Source organism: Rhinichthys klamathensis, unplaced genomic scaffold (assembly GCF_029890125.1).
Source record: "Rhinichthys klamathensis goyatoka isolate OS25496 unplaced genomic scaffold, OSU_Roscu_1.1 h1tg000161l_1, whole genome shotgun sequence".
NCBI lineage: Eukaryota > Metazoa > Chordata > Actinopteri > Cypriniformes > Leuciscidae > Rhinichthys > Rhinichthys klamathensis.
The window spans coordinates 3,906,237-3,926,585 of record NW_026606695.1 but is presented as its reverse complement, the minus strand read 5'-3'; the positions used below and the strand labels follow the sequence as shown (position 1 = coordinate 3,926,585).

Genomic DNA, 20,349 nt, shown 5'->3' with positions numbered 1-20,349 from the left:
AGTGTGCTTTTTCCTCCACCAGAAGTAAGTTGTTGGTCTGTTGTAGCGCGTTCCCTTCACTTCGGTGGAGTGAGCGTTGCCGCTCGAATGCGCATGCAGCAGAAGCTCACATTGTAATTCATGTTTTTTGTATGTGACAGCACCACGTCGGTGTGATAGATACCTCGGCAGAGGCGGCACTTCAGCCACATCTTATTCCCTCAAATGGATACAGAGTGTCCAGCCGGATAACACCTCTGCCTGCAGGAGTGCAAACTAATGAGGGCGTTCCATACGTTGCTAAATTAATCAAGATTGTCATCACCAACAGCCCATCTCATTTGAAAACTTAAACACAGGCCTCGTTTCATCCACCACTAGTCGATATAAGAAGCGTCAACCCCTATATGTCCTACTTTTCAGAGGAACAGTGGTAGGTGTGATAATGACAACGGCTAGTGTCTCGCTAACGGGGCCTTCATCAATATTGAGCATGGTGGTTGATGAGTAAAACAGTCTTCCTTGTATTAATCGACCATGGGGGACCACTTAACTGAGTGAAACTGCCCACTTCCACACACTAAGGCATGTCAGTGCATTAGAGGAGCAAAGGCTCTTTGAGTGGATTGGCTGTGTAATGCAATCTGTATGCATGGGATGAGCACCATGCTAGCTGTGGCTCCTTCATTTGTGCTCAACCAGCAGGGTCAGGCTGTTGTTGTCTTTTTCCTCACTCATTCTTGCTTGCTCTACTTTTGCCTTCAACAATCATCAAGTACAGATGCACAAAGCAAAACACCAAGTTCTCAATGCAACACTGAAACTGCCACATATCTGTGCAGTGACACATCACCATCGAATGATTCTTTAGAATGCAATAAAAACCCAGATGTACATTCCTATAAATCTAACAGCAGAAATGAGAGCATAGAATCATCTTCTAAAGCAATTTCTGTTTTAGACAAAGATTTTGTGTTTTAATTACTACACATGGTAACTTAGCTAATGAATAATGAATGTGGCTCTGCACTGTATGTGCTCTGCCTTTTAATGCACCACTATCACTCTTTGCCTCAGTCTCCTGACTCTCTCTATTCTGCTCTGTCTTCGTCTGTCTCTTGAGTTCAGTTTAAGAGGAAGACAGGATGGATATGTCTTCACATCTGCAGAATGTGGAATTAGGAGATATTGAAAGCTAAAGTTAATGGCTCTTTCTGATTGTGGGCAGAGTAGCATAGTCTCATTAGGAAACGTCACTCCATAGACTTTTATGCTACACCACCAAAATGTCACTCTTGTGTTTCAAATAGACTACCATTCCAAAATGTGGGGTTAGTAGGAAATTATTTTAATGTTTTTGAAAGACGTGCTCACCAATACTGCATTTGTGTGATCAAAATTACACAAAACAGTAATATTTCTAAGTATTGTTACTGTTTAAAGAAAATGTTTTCTACTTTAATATATTTAATAATGTAACTCAATATGTTTTTTTTTATGTAAAATGTAATTTATCCCTGTGATGGTAAAGCTGAATTTTCAGCATCATTACTCCAGTTTTCAGTGTCACTTGATCCTTCAGAAATCCTTCTAATATGCTTATTTGCTGCTTAAAAAAAACATTTCGGTAGCACTTTGTTTTACAGTCCTCTTCCGCATGTACATACTATGTACTTATTATACAATAACTGAGTTATAACTAGGTACTACCCCTAAACCTAACCTTAACCCATGTAGTTACCTTATATTACCAGTACTTTCTTGTGTAAGTACACTGTAAGTACATGTACTGTAAAATAAAGTGCAACCAACATTTCTTATGATTATTATCACGGTTAAAAACAGAAAGTTTTAAAAAGTATTTATTTGAAATATAAATCTTTTGATACTATGTAAAAATCTTTAATGTCATTGTTGATCTGTTTAATGCACAATTGCTGAATATCATTTTTTTTATGATTCCATTACTTTACTCAAGGCAGAACTGTTAAAAAGTAAAAAATAAATGAATGAAAATGCTGTCATTGTTTACTAATTACTTTATCATACTTTTTATTTTTATTCCAACACAAGTATCATAAAGTAGGCTATTCCTTTATGTATGTACATTTATGCTGTGGAGCACAAAAGAAGATATTTTTAAAGTCAGTGGGGTCCAAAAACACTGCACCCCATTAACTTTCATTGTATTTGGCCAAAAAAAAAGACATTCTTTAAAAACGTCTTCTTTTGTGTTCCACAGAAGAAAAAAAGTCATGGTTTAAAAAAAACATGAAGGTGAGTAAATGATGAGAGCATTTTAATTTTTTGGCTAAACTGTGCCTTTACAAATCTTTCCCTCCACCAACACACTCTAATCTCACACTCATTTAAACATTCAGAAGTTGCTGATTCAAGAAGTGCTACAACAAATTTGTATGAGCGTTACTAGAGTGGCATTCCCCTGTTAGATGCCCTAGACAGAGTTAGTGAACATGTTGAAGTTTAGGCCTAGTGACAGCTACATTTTGTGACTCTCAAGATCTACCTGTTTTCATGTCCACAGAGACAATATAGGCCTATAGGGGATGGAGATTGACCACTCATAGAAATATAGCGACTATATGGATGGAAAGTCCTGCTGCATGAGTTTGTTCACTCTAGTATGCACATTCACTGGTCCAAACAAATAAATACAGTTTTTAGTGTGATTTGTGCTAAAGAAGTACAATTTATGGTAACGATGTTGTGAGGGTATATATTTACAGTATATTTAAAATATAAATGTGTTTGCCGTTTTTAGAGATTTCCCCATTCAAGTAGATAGTGGCTGTACTTGTATGCCAATTACCCGCATTAAAAATAGCACCCCTGAGGGTGTAACCATGATGGTCGCCGATTGACTTGTCTTAAAGGGACACTAAATAAATGAGAGGTATCTTGCACAAATGGAAAAGGACCCTATGTGTTTGCATAACATAGTGTGCCAGCAGCATTGTAAATTCCCATTCCTTCTGATGTGAGATCTGAGATACAGTCATGCTGTATACTCTTGACAGTATCTCTTTCTCGTTGCCAGCGCAATGCTTTATGGACTGGCTGTGCAAAAGATTTAACAGGAAACAATGACAAGAACTTCAAAGTGGAATTGAACTTGGTTGATCTCAGCCATTATTAAAACACCCATTTCGAAGATACCGACCATAAAAAACTGTAAACAACCATATCAATTTCCTTTTGCAATTGTTTAGCAGTGACTGTAGAGGCTGTAATGCTACGCCATGAATTATTCCTAAGCAAGCTGTCTGTGTGAGAGAAAGGGAGACAGAAAGTAGTAGACAGACAGAGGGACAAGAGAGGGAGTGAGTGTACTCTCTGACTCACAACTGCTGTGCAACAGCCTGGACACAATGTGGGGTCCAGTCGTTGAATTAAAATCACAGCAACTTGAAAGAGGAAAGCCTGAATTCACTGCCGCAAAACATGGCACGGTTCTCTGAAAAATTATAATAGATAGTGTGTTTTACTCTGCCCCCTTTTTCTTAAATCATAGTACCATCAACCAGATGCCACAGCAGTGCAGAGCTAGTCATGCATTTAGCCCTGGGTTTTAGATGTCTTTTTTTATATTTTTAGCCTGTCTTTGCACTATAGGACTGGTTGAGGAAAGTTGTAAACAGACTTTAATTTAGTGGTCACACAAAGACAGATTTTATTAGCATAATGAGTATATTCACAGGGGTGCACATAAGTTTTTCAGTGAGTTACTCAGGTGAGTACCAGGAGATGGTGTTTGGTACTCACCCCATATGTAGCCTGGTCTTAATAAGTGCAGTCCTCCTCAGTGTAGAAGCTGTCAATCATGATGTCACATTCCCGGTTTTATAGCATCAAATAACTAACTAAAGACCAAACTTATTTTAAAAAACGAACACTTAAATTTACATCAGCGTGAATAAAACTACCTAAAATGACAGAAAACATCTTTGGAAATAATTATTTTGAAGTGTAATTTGATTGTTTAGTTTCCATCGCGTTCATTAGACTTCATGGTGAGGATTTTGAACAACTCACTGTCAGCGGTATTTTTTAAGTCAAAAATAGTCGATCTCCGAATGCAACTTAACAGGGAGGAGAGTAAAGATGGAAAGCTCCTAAAGCTTAGTTCCATTAAAAATTCACGGATAATTTGTTGTTTTGTCATAAGTGAAAAACAATATTGACCTTGTATTTGAAAAAGGATCCTCATAAGAAACAATACTAAAATTCAGAGTCAGTTCATTCGCATTCGGAGATCGACTATTTTTGACTGACAAAATGCCGGTGTTACTGTTCCGGCGGACACAGCTACAGTGAGTTGTTCAAAATCTTTCTTTTTAGTAAACTCTGTGTACACAAACAATGTTCTCAATGCTGGAGTTCATGTCCCCTGGTGATACTTTGAGCAAAGTTTCATGTTGTGTCGAGCCTTCTTAGTGTTTTAAAAATAGCGATTTTTGTTGCTATCATATACGTGCCCCTAGCTCTCCGAAAACGAAAATACGGTCAAACTTAAAAGTGGCGTTTCCATTCTAATTATGCTTTAAAACGAAAGTTTGCCTCGGGTAGATTAACAAAAAGACCCTAGGTTGCATTTTGGCGACAGTTACGCAAAGGCGCGTAGTAACAGAAGTGGCATTACGCATTCCTGATTTATGTCGCGCATGCGTACCTGCGTACCAGTTATGTGCACCCCTGTATATTCAATATTTTAGTATATTTTAATAGAGTGAGATACTAAATGCTACAATTGTAGGCTAACTACGCATGCAATATTTTTGTCTTAGAGATCAGAATGACTTTTAATTTAGAATGACAAATGATATCAGTTCAGGCAGTTCAGAATACATGACACTTGCTAAGCTAGGTCTATTTACTTGCTTGATGGTTTCTCATTTCTTGTCAGGATGCTATTAAACATACACCTTGGCCATGTTCAAACTGCCAGCAAAAATCGGAATTTTTTTTTTTTTTTTTTTGCATATCAAGATTTAATGCAAATGGGTTTTTACGTCTGGACAGCCAAAAAAAAAAAAATCTGATTTCCAGGTGGTTTGAAATGCGATCCAAATCAGATTTTTACAGATGCGTCACAGTCTGGACACTATGGCTGCTCGGTAACACTTTATAATAATACTGTTCAGTCATTAATGGATAACTACACAGGAACAAACGAGTAACGCACTATTAACATTCTAGAAACTACTATTAACTAACAAGAAACTCTGATTAATGATTTATAGTGCTCAGTTAAATGTGGTAGTTCACTTTTAGCTTATCAGTAACTACAATTTTTTTCATACCTCCCAGAGGATTACTAAGAACTACTATAGACAGGTCCATAATTAATGTGAATAATGCACAATGTATAATTCATTCTAAAGTGAAGGTCATGGTAACCCACTAGTAATGTCTCAAGTATCGCCAAATCCTTCAGAAGGAAGGACTAATTATTTGTATCAGTTTACTAAAGTAAAAAGCTTGATAACTCCCTAATACTGACTGAAGTCATTGTAAGCTCTTGAGGTTTTTGTAAGGTTTTGGATAGTAATGACTCAAGTGTTAGAACACCCTTCTAAAGAATTAGTAATTATTTGGATCAGTATTCTAGAATGAAGATCATGGGAACCCACTAGTAATAACTCAAGTGTTACCAATCCTTTGGAAGGAATTACTATCCAAAACCTTACAAAAAACTCAAAGGCTTACAATGATTTCGGTCATTAGTAGAGACTTATCATGTTTTTCACTTTAGAATACTGATCCAAATAATTCCTTCTGAAGGATTTGGTAATACCCGAGTCATTACTAGTGGGTTACCATGATCTTCACTCTAGAATTAATTATACATTATGCATTATTCATGTTAATTTTGAACCTGTATAAGTTATTATAGTACTCTGGGAGGTATGAAAAACAATAGTAGTTATTGATTCAATAATAGTGAACTACTACACACAACTGAGCACTACTACTTACTAATTTGTTAATACGAGTTTCTTGTTAGTTAATAGTAGTAACTAGAGTGTTACTCATTTGTTCCTGTGTAGTTATTCATTAATGACGGAACAGTATTCTAAAGTGTTACCAAATTGTCTTTTGCATCACTCTTAACCTGACACACAGTGATAACTTTAAAACTCACTAATTTGAAAAGGGAGATATGATGCACCTCCATTTTTCCTGCATCCGTTTTTCGTGAGAAACGTGGGTACGCCTATGTCGTAACCAAAGCAACCGATACAGATACATTGGTTATGTCTGGACACACAAATCTTATTAATCACTTTGAGAAAAAAAAATCGATTTGCCTGCAGTCTGAACATAGTTCAAGTTCAAAGTGCTTTATTGTCATTCCAACCATACAACAATAGTGTACAGCAGTATGAAATTGCGTTTCTCCAAGCTCAAATGTGTACAAGCATAAATAAGAAAAAAAAAATAAGGGTAGTACAAGCAGGACAAAAACAGGTTGACAAAACATACACTATAGATAGACCAAATAACAAATCAACATATAAGACAATCAAAACTAAATATATAGCCTTAGTTGAGTCTCTAAATCAGGGCTGGACAACTATGGCCCTCGAGATCCACTGTCCTGCAGAGTTTAGCTCCAACCCCAATCAAACACATCTGAACAAGCTAATTGAGGTCTTCAGAATTACTAGAAAGATACAGGCAGGTGAGTTTGATCAGGGTTTGAGGTAATCTCTGCAGGAAAGTGGATCTGAAGGGCCAGCCTTGCTCAAATGCTACTGTATATGCATATATAGCTAGATATCTTCACTGAAAACACAGTAATAAATTATATTAGTACTAAAGGTACTATAGCGTAGCCATGATATCTTAATTAGTTTTCACAACCTATCAAACTATTGCCTTCAGCATGACACGTCTAGACGCCGGTTTGACACTAGGGACCCTATTTTAACGATCTGAAAGTATCAAGCGCGAAGCGCAAGTAACTTTGTGGGCGGGTCTTGGGCGCTGTTGCTATTTTACCGGCGGGATAAATGACTCTTGCGCCCGACGCAAGTTTAAAAGGGGTTGGTCTGAAATAGCTTCATTATTCATAGGTGTGGTTTGGGCGTAACGTGAAATAAACCAATCAGAGCGTCATCCAACACATCCTTTAAGAGCAGGTGCGCATGTTGCATGGCGGATTGCTATTATAACGGCAGATTTACCAGGCGCGCGCCAGGAGCGGTTCACAGCCGAGGAGAGCAACGTTCTTGTCAGTGCAGTGAAAGACAGAGAAGTGACGTTGTATGGGGATGGGAGAAACCCACCCAAATCAGCGTCAGTTTAACAGGCGTGGGAGGAAAAAAACTAATTTTTTTATATCTTCATGGACACCACAATGATTTCCCTCGTGTGGTAATATTTTTCCTTGTTATAATGTATGATTTGCAAAAATAAAAACTGCTGCATCTGTGTTGATGAGAGAATCAAAGTGCGCGTTGTGCACCCGCTACATTATGGCCAAGCATGCGCGCTTAAAATAGCATGAACAACGCGCAACGCGCCTGTCACGAACTGCACGTGGAACAAGGACAGAGGTGATCCAAATGCAGGCTTTATTATGAGGAGAATCCAGAGACAGGTACAAGGAAACAGGCAGGGGTCAAAACCAGGTAAGCAGTCCAAACAAACATCAAATCCGTGCAGGGATAAAGCAAACGGGAATCCGGGAACAGGCAGATAATCAGGGAACCGAAACACTAGAATACAAGGAAACTGGAAACAAGGCTAGGCAATGCAGTCAGACACACACAAACAGTACTGAGCCCTGAACAAAGGGAAAACTCAGGCTAAAATCAGGGACACTCAATCTAAAACAGGTGCAACAAATAAACCATAATCAGTCCAGGGTAAAACATAATGGAAACAATAAACTAGGAAGGAGTGCCCTCCAGAGGCTCAAGCGGGCACTCCAGCCGCAGATCGTCACAGCGCCACTGACTTTAGACTAGGTTTGTTCTGGTCAGTGGCGGAATTGTTTTCTGGAACTGCAAAATAGCACTAGGGAATGTTTGTGCCGAAACACGCCTCCTTTTTGCGCCAACCCGCCCAGGGAGCGCAAGTTCATTTCCTAGTTTACCGACGTGCGTCTGTGGAGGGAAAAGCTCGCTTTGCGTGGGTGCAAAATAGGAATGATATATGCTTCAGTGTACAAAGTCATTTGCGCCGGGTGCAAGATAGGGCCCTAGGAGTTGCTGTGGGCTATTTTAATTTTTATTTTATTTTTTGTCTACACAATAACGTAAATAGTTTGATTATAAACTTTGACATAAAGATAAAGAAAAAAAAACACTTAAAAGAATTAGTTCAACCAAAAAAAAAAAAGAAACATGTACAGTGGTGTGTCTGAGAGTATAGAGTGCCTTATGGAAAGATCAAAGGAACTGCGCATGTGTCTGCTTTACTAGAGTCACTGACAGAAACAACTAGCATATGCACGATCTAAATCAACATAGAGAAATAAATAAATGTTGCTGATTGTCCTCATTTTCAGTATTTAGCGATAGCCTCAGAATATGATATTACCTCACTCTACAAGCAGGTACCATTGTTTGTTACCACAGCAACTATTTGCTTCCACAATAAACATGCTTCTTTAATGTAAAAAGTACCTGTACAAATGAGAGGCGGCAAGATCACAGGATGCTCTGTAAGATGTCCATTAGGAGACAATACAGTAGGCTATTTTGTTAGGATATCGATTTAGGAACTGTAAACTTGATCTCACAGGACTTACAAGGTGGCAATTTTGTGTGAATGTGTATGATGTAAAGTGTATGAAATTTTTAAGATTTTTTGATAGAAAGTAAGAATGATGGTCCATGCACCCCTGAGATTGAACGAATTCATACAAATTAGCCAACAATTTGCCAAAACAAATTGTCATGAAATTGTGTTGGAAGTTCTTGGAAATAGAAGCTTTTGGAACTTTTTCGGTCACAGGGGTGTCAAGAATGTTTCATTCATAGTTTTTCCCTCCTTTAAATTGGTATGAAATCTCATTCCAGTATGATCCCTTGTATAACCGATATACTGTGGCTGGTACTAAAACCACATTTTGTGCATTTTTCTAATGTAATCCTTTTTCTATTATTAAAAACACATTGGCAGCATAACAGTTGGAGTGAAATTAAACATGAATTTCTTAATGACTTAGTATTTGCTTTAAGAAAAGTAAAAGCATAGAAGATTTATTATTTTATTTTTTGCTTTAACAACTCCATCTCTCGAGCTGCATGAACAATTTTGTGTAAAATCGAATGTTCTCCATCAAACTAAATTAAAGCTTGAGCATTAAATCACTTAATGGCATATTTAACTGATTTAATTAGTGACCTAGCCATCTTTAATATTTTTTATATATTTTATAAAAAGTTACTTTTTTGTTTGAAACTTTTCAGTGCAAAAACTTTACAGGTTTAAAAAAAAAACTGTCAAATACAGTATAAAAGATTCTCATTGTACAGCATATTTTGTGTACATGGGCAGAGGGTAAGGTCTAGAATACTGTAAGGTGACTCTTGATTTTCCATTTCATATTTCATGAGGTACTGTCCCTGTGATTCTGGATTCGTTTATATTGCATTCAGGGGTCAGAGCGGTGCGCTTTTAAAGATTGCTGTCTGCTGTGTTTTAGCATGGTCAGCACACTGCCTCCCTGATTTTCAATTTGAACACTGAAGTAAACTGAAGGGGCCAGGCTCAGGAGTGATCGCTCTACTTACATAGTCTGGAAGAAAAGCGTCTTGTGCCCTGTCACTACAAGTACTTTGACTTAGCAGGGGGAAACAGCAGGGACAATAAGTGTTTTAACTAACCAGGTGTTACTAACTCATTTTTCCTCAACCTTTCTCTGCACTTTTTATGTTTAAAATGCATTCACTTTTATTGAGTTGTGAGCTGCTTACTAAAAAAATCCAGAACACAATGAGAATATGTGAGATCCCCGTCCCTCCAGTTGTGTATTTCCAGCAAGGCCGTCTTCTGCCAAGACTCTCTTTGTCTTGTAATTGTATTCTTACTCAACAACTTAGCCTATTACAATATGGATATTCTCCCAGGGATGTGGTTGGAGAGCCACATACGAGTCATTCGAACACTTCCGCTCTGAAAGATTATCTGCTCGGGTCTATTGTGTCGAAGATGACTGATGTCATTAAATGGGCAAATCTGATAAAGTCCTGATGTATAGACTAGATATAGCTAGACATAAATATTCAGATGCAGCTATGCCGCAGTGACATCAATTTGTCGAGAGCTGCTTTCAGTAACCCCTTTAACTGGCGCAACAGTGCTATATGTGCTTTAGCTTCATTTCCTTTTCAGCGCAACAATATGATAAAGATAGAGATTCAATTTTCAGTAACCAGCTTTTTTTTTTCCACTAACCTTCTGCAGTGCTGTGGGATGTGATTTTGGCAGGAGTCCTGACAGTTTAAAAGTGCACCAATATTTTTGCTAACAAGGCCCTCACGACGTCAGGAAACATGGGGGTGCACCATCCCACAGCCAATGAATTACCCCCACGGCTTCTGCCTCTGCCTGAAATTTTGCAGTCACATGCTTACATGCCATATCTCATGGTTAAATGATTCAAGTCAATATTTAAGGCCATAGCAAGACCATAAAACTGACTATCGGCATGAGGTCCTCTAATGATTTAGCAAATGGCCATAAATATAGACAGCTGATTTGATTTAAGTCAATATCTGTAACTCATCTATAACTCTGTGTTTCCCTGTAGTATTGTACAGCTAAGTGTTGTTCATTAGAGAATGCAAGTTCTCTTTTTGCTGTGAATATAAATAGGTGACTAAATTAACTGCAGAAGGTCATAATTTGCCAAGTGAGGGTTGCTAACATGCTTACAAGTAATGATTGCAATTTCATTTTCTTGATTTAATAGGCCAGAGGAAAACAATTAAATTGCAAGTGATTCTCTCTCTCTCTCTCTCTCTCTCGCTCTCTCTGTTTGTTCCTGTGTTTATCTCTGTAGATTCAAACTCTTGAAAGTTGCTCTCAGCTGAAGGCCCAAAGGGAATCTGGGCTGAGCTAATGATAATTTTTCTTGAACAAGTTCATCAGACTAATACAATTACTATATTAAAAGCTCCAAGACTAATGGAATGATCAAATATCAATAGTAATTACATGAATGTATTAAATAATTGTAAGCAGGATGCCTTAAGGAGATCCTAATACTAACATTATGAAGTTTTGGCTTCAGACATATTTGGTGGGAACATTAGATCCATGGACAAGATCTCCCTGCAGTCTGATCCACCCACACAGCCAGAAAAGAGCGAGAGAAAAAAAAGAAGAAGAGTGATTACGGCCATTTCATCTGATTATTCATCAGTGTCATTATGATAATGGAGGCAGCATAAGTTATTTTGGCACAATCCAATGGTTGTGGTGATTATACCTGGCCATAGACGCTTAGATCTAAATTACATTACAAACTAAGACTCCTACTGGATGCGCAGGGGAAGTAGAGGAGCTGAGGAAGATCTATGTGGGAGTAATTTGCATTACTCCCTCGTTTTGTATCTATTTTCTCTGGCTAAACTGCTTGAAAAGGCCTTCTAAGAGGCAAGTAAGGTATTGATTTTTTACTTGTTTAAACACACCGGTAGGATAGGGCTTCGATCATTTAAAAGATGTGCATCACTCTCTTTAGAATATACTGAAGCTCAGATGCTGAATTAAATTGTATTAGACACCCTACTGTTAATGCAGAACATTTTGGTTGTATTTGGTTGAGCTTTAACATATGATCATTTTAATGTGTGTGAAATAAATCGCAGAAGGATCATACTTTTCAAAGTTACTTTAAAATCGCATTCTTTCAAAATAAAACAGTCAGTTTTATCCCATTGTTTAATGTTACTGTCTACTCAAGGTGAACATGACATGTATTTATAGTGTACTTCAGTCTTTGCAAATTTAAATGGAGGGCTTCCATTTGTAAAGCCTCTTCTTTGGCTTCAACACAGTCTCCCCATTTAAGTAAAGACCTTGGCAGGCATCCCATAAGCAAAATCCTTTCGGTATGCCATTGTTTCCAGGTCCTGAGGAGTCAACACAATGTCTCCTGAGAAGTCACTTTAGTGTGTTGTTTTGGTTTGTCCTTTACTTCTAGGGCAAATAAGCAGAGCACGTTCCAGAACATTGTACTGTGTATGTAAGAGTTTTAACATAATATTTAAATTTAGTTAATAACGGATTTTGCAATTTTGTTACCTCTAACCCAACGATGAAAATGTGAAAAGGAGATGCTGCATAAACTATTTACCTTTTTTAACGGCATTTAATATTTTACACAGATTTTATTAGGTGCACATTTGTTTACAGTCAGAGATGTTCACTGCTTGTATGCACAGCACAACCATGACTTGACTGCATTTGGATGTGTAGTCTTCCATAACACTGAATCGATTGCTGTTCTTGTGGAGACCCTTGGTGTCCTAAAAAACGAGAGGAGCACAGAGTGTACCGAAGGATTGCTTCCAAGAATAAGCTACAAGATTCTGTGAATATTAATTGGCTGATTTACCACCAAATAAATAACCCTGCTAGAAAAAAAAAGATCTCAGTTAATCATTCAGATTATTTTGAAACTATGTTTTATATTTATCATATTATATTTACATATTTTTTTACTGAAAATAAACAACATAAAATAATAATGAGCAATAGTGGATGAATAGAGTGCAGTTGGTATAATGACTTTAATCAGTGTCCCTCCCAGTGTCCTTCAGGAGCTGTTATGAAATAGACCTTCATCATATGTTTTCTCTCTGATGTCTTAGAACGCATTTGGAAGAGTTATCAGATATTGATTGTGATGTAAAATGCAGAGGATGCCAGAGAACAAGTTATAGCCACCAGTGTATACAGTTGTGTTTTTTGATAGCGAATAAGCCTAGACTGTAGCACGCATGTGAATATAATATTTGAGCAAGGGTAGGGTGTCTGTTTGAGACACAATTAAAATGAATTAGTCTAAAAGCTACACAAAAAACCTGTTTTCAACAGCTCTCTGAAGGAGGTTAGTGTTTATTAGTTTTTTAAACTGATGTCCTTTGGATATATTCATCTTGAACTTTATAAAGAAGCTTGTTTTAATTGGTTTACTCAAAGAACCTGTTTCATCAAACCTCATCTTTTATCTTTATTTTTGTTTGTGTGTTATATAGAGCTTTATCTGTGAAACACAGGTCATTAATTTGATTGGCATAAGAGACCTCAAGGAATATGCAGGCTTTGGAAAGAGCACTGCAGGGAAAAATGCAGTCAAAATGCACTAAATTAGCACATTATTCTCAAGATTCATCATCATCATCAACAAAAAGCAAGGATAAGCCTTGCTTATGCGTTTGGAGGATTATTAAACTGCTATTGTTTCTTATGTGACTCAAAAAGTGTTTCTATATCATCAAATTATTTTGAATATTTCCCTGCAGCATATTTATGTCTTAACTCTTGATTATACAAAGATCAGTATATACCGGTAACAACATATAATGAGGCCTTTGCAGATAGACTGGTTTGAGATACAGTATGTAAAATACATGAGTTTGAATGTGACAATTTTGAAAATGTGTGTCAGAAAAATTACTGTAGGGTGATGTGTGGATTGCTATTATGTAATTAGTGAGATAAAAATGGGTTTTAAAGTAATTCTCGTGTTTTTTATGCAGGCCTCAAGCTAATCACTCAATCAATACCTGAGAGATTAGTGTGCTTCCTCTGTAAATTCCTTGGTTATTTTTGGTAATGAAAAAGAGGCTCCTGCCAGGACATACCCTGATTACCTCACGCATCTCATTAAATGTGTGTCCATCGGCTTCTCACAGTAAGGTGTCAATTATGCTGCTGCTAACTAACATTCATTGCCTACCAGCGAGATTAACGTCTCACTGTGACTAAATCAATCACAGTCCTCAGTTTAACAATTCTATAAGATGATCAGGAGCACAGATGCACAGTGAGACCATCTGAGACATTTCATAGTATAATGGGGTCAAAGACAAGAAAGACGGTTTATTCAAATTGAATTGTTCATTTTATCCTAAGAAGACTGAGATATGTGAGATACACATAATATTTAGACTTGATCATCACTGACAAAAGCATGTGATATTTCCAGTCAGGATTTAGACTGCTTCTTACAACAGACTGCAATCTAATACTCATGACAAAAGTCAAGCTCACAATCATCTGGAACGTTTATTTACTGTATAATGCATTTATCAACCAACATACAGCCCTCATTCATTGATGTTGTTTAGGAGGTCTTATTGGTGCCATGCGACTTTATGGAATTACCTTTGTGCCAATAATAATGAACGTAACTTTTCAAGAAACTAATGCAGATATAAATTGAATTTGAAGAAAATATTTGTGAAACTGAAGAAAAAAGTCGCAGGCAATTTTTTTTTACTTTGTTTTTAATACACTGCATGTTTTGCTAACACATCTTTCTTTTGCTGATCAGAACTTACAAATGCGCTCCCCTAGTTTTCATTTACGCTTTTGAAGTTTTCGTTTACGGAGCGTTTTCGTTCGCCAATCTGGCACATATCTCTAAATATATATATATATATATATATATATATATATATTTGGTGGCCATTGGCTCTGTGAAAGCGCTATATGTACTGTAAATGCAGTTCATTTATATTCATCCATCAAGAAAGTCTCACTTAAACCAGGTAATCAGGGTTGGCAACTATGGCCATCCCACTACTCATTGTTAGCATATGCATTTACACCATCACAATTAATGATCACTTAATTAAAAGGAATTTAAACAATTTGAAAATTACAATCGTGTCTTGCTGTCAGATGATACATACCTCTAAGGGCGTGTGAACTGTGAACTGTGTTTGTTTTAATCTAGAGCTCCAAAGAAATGAAAATATTTGCATAATGTCAGGTGTCTGAAGATCAAGATCCCAGTCATTCAAAGGTGATGTGTCTGAACAAAGTAAGATTATTGTCTGATGGGGACAGTGGATCTCTGGTACTACCACTTCATCCTCTGTGACAGCATCAGAATTTTGTTTATGGAAAAGTGTCTGCACTCCCTGGATAACTAGAAAGGAAATGTATTATAATCTAACAATTCAAACTCCTTTGAACTCCCACATAACAAATTGCAGACTTAAAATATTGATTTTTCAAACTAACTATATAATTTTTTTTAAGGGATTTTACAGTACTAAATAAATATACCTCATGCACCATTTATTATCTGTAATACTGTTGTGTAACTGTAACCAGTAGTTGGCTGTATAGCCCTATATATATATATATATATATATATATATATATATATATATATCCATGGCTGTGTGTATTCCCTGGTTGCTGGAAGTTTAAAGACTATTAAAGATTAAGCATTTATCTCTGAAATGTTCATTTAAATTGAGCATTTTTTAATTATTAATATTCAAATATGGACACAAAAATAATTGTGTTACTCATATTAGCTACATATAATAGCTTGATCAGTCACACAAAAGTAATCAGAATAAATATTGACTCACTGCGACCAGGGCGATACTTCAAAATAACTGAGTGTTTACATAATGAACAGAGACGTGGTCTGTGGGCAAGTCATGTCTTTCCTCTTTCAAAAACTATGCATCGCAAATTAATCAGAAATTTAAAAATTCTGGTTTAAATAGCTTTATTGGTATGGTAAAAAGGCTTTACATTGCCAAAGTTGAATCAGGCAGTGATTGACAGCGCTCTGGTCCAATAGCATCGGTTGTCAGATACAGTACTTTTTGTACTGTACAGAACAGGTACAGTACTCTAGCCCAATGTTGTTTGGGGTGGCTGGGGGAAATATGATCTAATCAAAGTAAATATGATCTAATCGAAGACTGTAACCGTATGTAGATAAACAGGCCCTGTAATGATTGGGCTAAATCAAGACAACACTGCTGTACAATGTTATGGGCTCTCATTGAGCTGTAAAATACCTCTCCACCTGAAAAAACAAGTAATGTATTATAAATAGTATTAGTATATTAAAACTTTTTTTTTTAAATCGGACTTACCACGAATATCCAGTATCCTGATAGCAACGATGACTGATGATAATAATTTCATTCGTCTGAACTATTCATTCTATAAGAAATAATCTCAACAATGTAGTGTAGCAGCAGATAAATACAGATATAAACTTTATATCACTAAAATGAAATAGAAAGCGGCGCTTAAAGACGCTTACATCCACACATGTAAACACAACACTGACGTCTTCACTTCCAGGTCAAGAAGCTGTCAATCAAAAACTCAGTAGCCAATGAGAACTGACTGCTGCTAGCCCCGCCCCCACGAGAGTATGTGCCAGAATGGCGAATGAAAACTCGGGGAGCGTAAATGAAAACTTCAGATGCATAAATGAAAAGTTTGGAAGCACATTTGTAAGTTCAGATCAGCGAAAGAAAGATGTGAAAACAGTTAGCAAAACATGCGGTGTATTGAAAACGAAGTCAATTTTTTTTTTTTTTTTTTGTTTCACAGATATTTTATTCAGTTTCAATTTACATTTGCATTAGTTTCTTGAAAAGTTACGTTCATTATTATTGGCACAAATGTAATTCCATACGACTTCCGATCCTGTTGCCATTTTGATAGGAAAGCTCTCTGTCGCATACTTTATTTACTTTCCTACTGTGGTGGGAGATTCCGAGAGTAAAATGTTGTAATTATGACAGAGCTTGCTTGATCTTGTAAATGAAAGCGTTTCTATTTATTTCAAGATACTTGATTGCCTTTCATAATACACTGAAATTAAATTTTGCTTGTCAAAGTGAGTTTGTAAGAGACTTGTCAGGGGTCCTAAATTTCTCTCTCCTTTTATTTCCCTCTCATTATTAACGAGAATACTGATTATAGTAACCTATTTGCAAACAGCATAAGTAATAAGACATCTTATTTTTCATTAGAACACTTGAGCAGATAATGAGAGCAGAGACTGCAGAGAGGTGAAGGAATTTTAAATTTAGTGTGTGCTGTAGCAGTGGCACATTTCTTGTGGGTTTTGACAATTCAGTTTCTATGTATCTTCATAGTATGTGCAAGCATAGTGCTGAATATACAAGCCAAATACACATCCTTATCTCCTAGATATGCCCAGTGGTGGACCTGTCTGCAGCTTAATCCATCCCTCTGACAGCTTGCTGTGACAGGATTTCCATATATCTCATTTTAGTGCATAGCATACAAGATTCAGGAGTGTTTGTACTTATAATATTATAGTAAAAGCACAACATTACAAGAACATCACAAAAGCATTTTCTTTACTGGGTGTGGCTAGTTTTTCCTTGAAAAATGCTATAATAATATAATAAAATTACATTTTATTATTCTCTTTTGAAACCAACTATTTTTTTTCCCCCTGTGTTAATTCCAGGAAGTCTCGATTGCGTCAAGAAAGTGGAGACAGAAACTTAGGTTTGGTCAAAGTTCAATACTTGACTAAGCTCGTGTCTGCTATATACAGTGCACAAACAAACAAAAAACAATCAAGAAAATGACATCTTTCCGTCCCTTATTCTTTGAATTATTTGTGGTGTGTTTCTTTGTGCAGGCTCATTAAACTACTGCGACAGTAATTATGCTCAATTTATCAGCCACATTGGAGAACTATATATTGCATGTACATTGCCTAAACAGCAATACTTGTTTTTTTCCCCGACATCATCAGGATATCAGAAATGTACATGCAGCGCCATTTGACGGAATAATGTTCTTTTTGTTGTAAAAAATTGCCGAACATCAGCGGAATGTGATGTTCTGTTTGACTGCCATCATGCTACACTGACATTCACTATGACACATTTTGCTAACAGATTTATTTTCCTCTTCCTCTTTTTCAGACTGCCTATAAATGTTTGGTGAGAGAAAATCAGCTGGCATTAAATTATGAATGTTGAACAAGATGACCTCTTACCATCAGCGCCAGATGTTGAGAGGTCCTAGATGGAAAGGGGCTTGGTTTGACCCCTTGTTTCTCCTGCTTTTAGCCCTACAGTTGCTTGTTGTCGCCGGATTGGTGCGAGCCCAGACCTGTCCCTCTGTATGTTCCTGCAGTAATCAATTTAGTAAGGTCATCTGCACGCGCAGAGGGCTAAAGGATGTCCCTGATGGCATCTCCACGAATACACGGTATCTAAACCTTCAGGACAATCAAATCCAGGTCATCAAAGTAGACAGTTTCAAGCATCTACGACACCTTGAGATTCTTCAGCTTAGCAGAAACCACATCCGTAACATCGAGATTGGCGCCTTCAATGGCCTAACCAGCCTTAACACTCTGGAGCTTTTTGACAATCGCCTCACGACCATCCCAAATGGCGCCTTTGAGTATCTATCAAAACTGAAAGAGCTGTGGCTTAGGAATAACCCTATTGAGAGCATACCGTCTGATGCCTTCAGTCGCCTGCCCTCCCTGCGGCGGTTGGACTTGGGAGAGCTGAAGCGTCTCTCCTACATCTCGAGTGGAGCATTTCAGGGCTTGAGTAACCTTCGCTACCTGAATCTGGGCATGTGTAACCTCAAAGAGGTCCCCAACATTCAGCCCTTGATTCGCCTGGATGAGCTGGAGATGTCCGGGAACCAGCTCACCGTCATCCAGCCCAGTTCTTTTAAGGGTCTTGTCCATCTTCAGAAGCTGTGGATGATGCACGCCCAAGTCCAAACCATAGAGCGGAACTCCTTGGATGACCTGCACTCTTTGCGAGAGCTCAACCTGGCTCACAACAACCTTTCCTTTTTGCCCCATGATCTCTTCACGCCTTTGCACCACTTGCAACGAGTGCATTTGCATCATAATCCCTGGAACTGTAACTGTGATATTCTTTGGCTGAGCTGGTGGCTGAGAGAGACCGTACCAACAAACACCAGCTGCTGTGCACGCTGTAATTCCCCTCCCAGCCTCAAAGGGCGCTACATCGGGGAGCTGGACCAGAGCTACTTTCAGTGCTACGCCCCCGTTATCGTCGAACCACCTGCTGACCTCAATTTGACTGAGGGAATGGCGGCAGAGCTCAAATGTCGGACAAATTCAGTGACCTCGGTCAGCTGGCTAACACCAAATGGCTCCATCATAACACATGGGGTGCTCAAAATGCGCATTTCTGTCCAAAACGACGGAACACTAAACTTCTCCAACGTCACCGTCCAGGACACAGGAACATACACTTGCATCGTAAGCAACATGCAAGGCAACATTTCAGCCTCTGCTGTCCTCAACGTGACATCCGTTGACAACAGTGGCTTTAGTTACTTCACTACAGTCACCGTAGAGACAATTGAAACCCCTATCGATGGGGAGAGTAGGACACCGGTTCAGCCTTCTTTTGGCTGGGCATCCTCCTCGACCACAAGGGGAACACCCATTGCCACCGAGAGAGCGTACACTATTCCTGTGACTGACATAGACATTGATGGCGCTCTCAATGGTTTGGAGGAGGTGATGAAAACCACCAAGATTATTATTGGCTGCTTTGTGGCCATCACGCTCATGGCTGCCGTCATGCTTATAATATTCTACAAGATGCGCAAGCAGCACCACCAGCAGGATCATGATGGGCCGACCCGCACCATTGAGATCATCAACGTCCACGAGGAGCTGACGAGGGTTCCGGCCATGGAGAGTCACCTGACTCTTCCGCCCCTAGAGCATGAGCATTACAACCACTATAACTCCTACAAAACTGCTTATAACCATGTGTCTGCTCTTAGCTCGCTGCATAGTTCAGTGCATGAACCTTTACTAATCCAAGCCAGCTCGAAGGATAATGTACAGGAGACACAAATTTGACCATGTTGGACGAAATTAATTCTACCAATGCTGTTTAAATTTTGGTTGTGGACATGCTGTCGTCATGAAGATGACAGCGTGCATTAAGACGTTCAGCAATGTCAATGAGAGCCAGGGTGTATGTATCATTATTTTAACAAGTGTCTTTACAAATCTTATTTATTTAAAGATATGTGAAGTGACTGAATCATGAAATCATAAGACAAAAATGTTAATATTGTCTTCTTCTTTTTTCTTTTTCAGTTCTATATTTTATAAACTGGGGTAATCAATGGTTTACTTTAATGTGCTAGTAGAATTAAGGTCAACTGTCATGCTTTTGAGAGCAATGAGACAACAGTTGTTGCTTTTTTGTTTGTTTGTTCTTTTTTTTAGTTGTGGCATATTACATCCCATTGCTCCAGTGTGTTTTCATTTTTTTGAGACAGTGAAAACAAAAACTGCCCACTGAAAACTGCAGACTTTAAATCGCATAGAGCACT

At 37.9% G+C, this 20,349-nt stretch overlaps 1 protein-coding gene across 1 annotated transcript in view; it reads left to right on the top strand.

Annotated features, from left to right (window-relative positions):
• Positions 1 to 19,929, top strand: part of lrrc4cb (leucine rich repeat containing 4C, genome duplicate b) — a 31,929-nt gene extending 12,000 nt beyond the window's left edge. The window contains exon 2 of the mRNA XM_056259036.1: positions 17,922 to 19,929. Within this exon, the coding sequence (XP_056115011.1) occupies positions 17,972 to 19,867 (1,896 nt within the window). The 5' untranslated portion in view covers positions 17,922 to 17,971 and the 3' untranslated portion in view covers positions 19,868 to 19,929. The remainder of the gene's footprint in view (positions 1 to 17,921) is intronic.
• Positions 19,930 to 20,349: the final 420 nt, after the last annotated feature.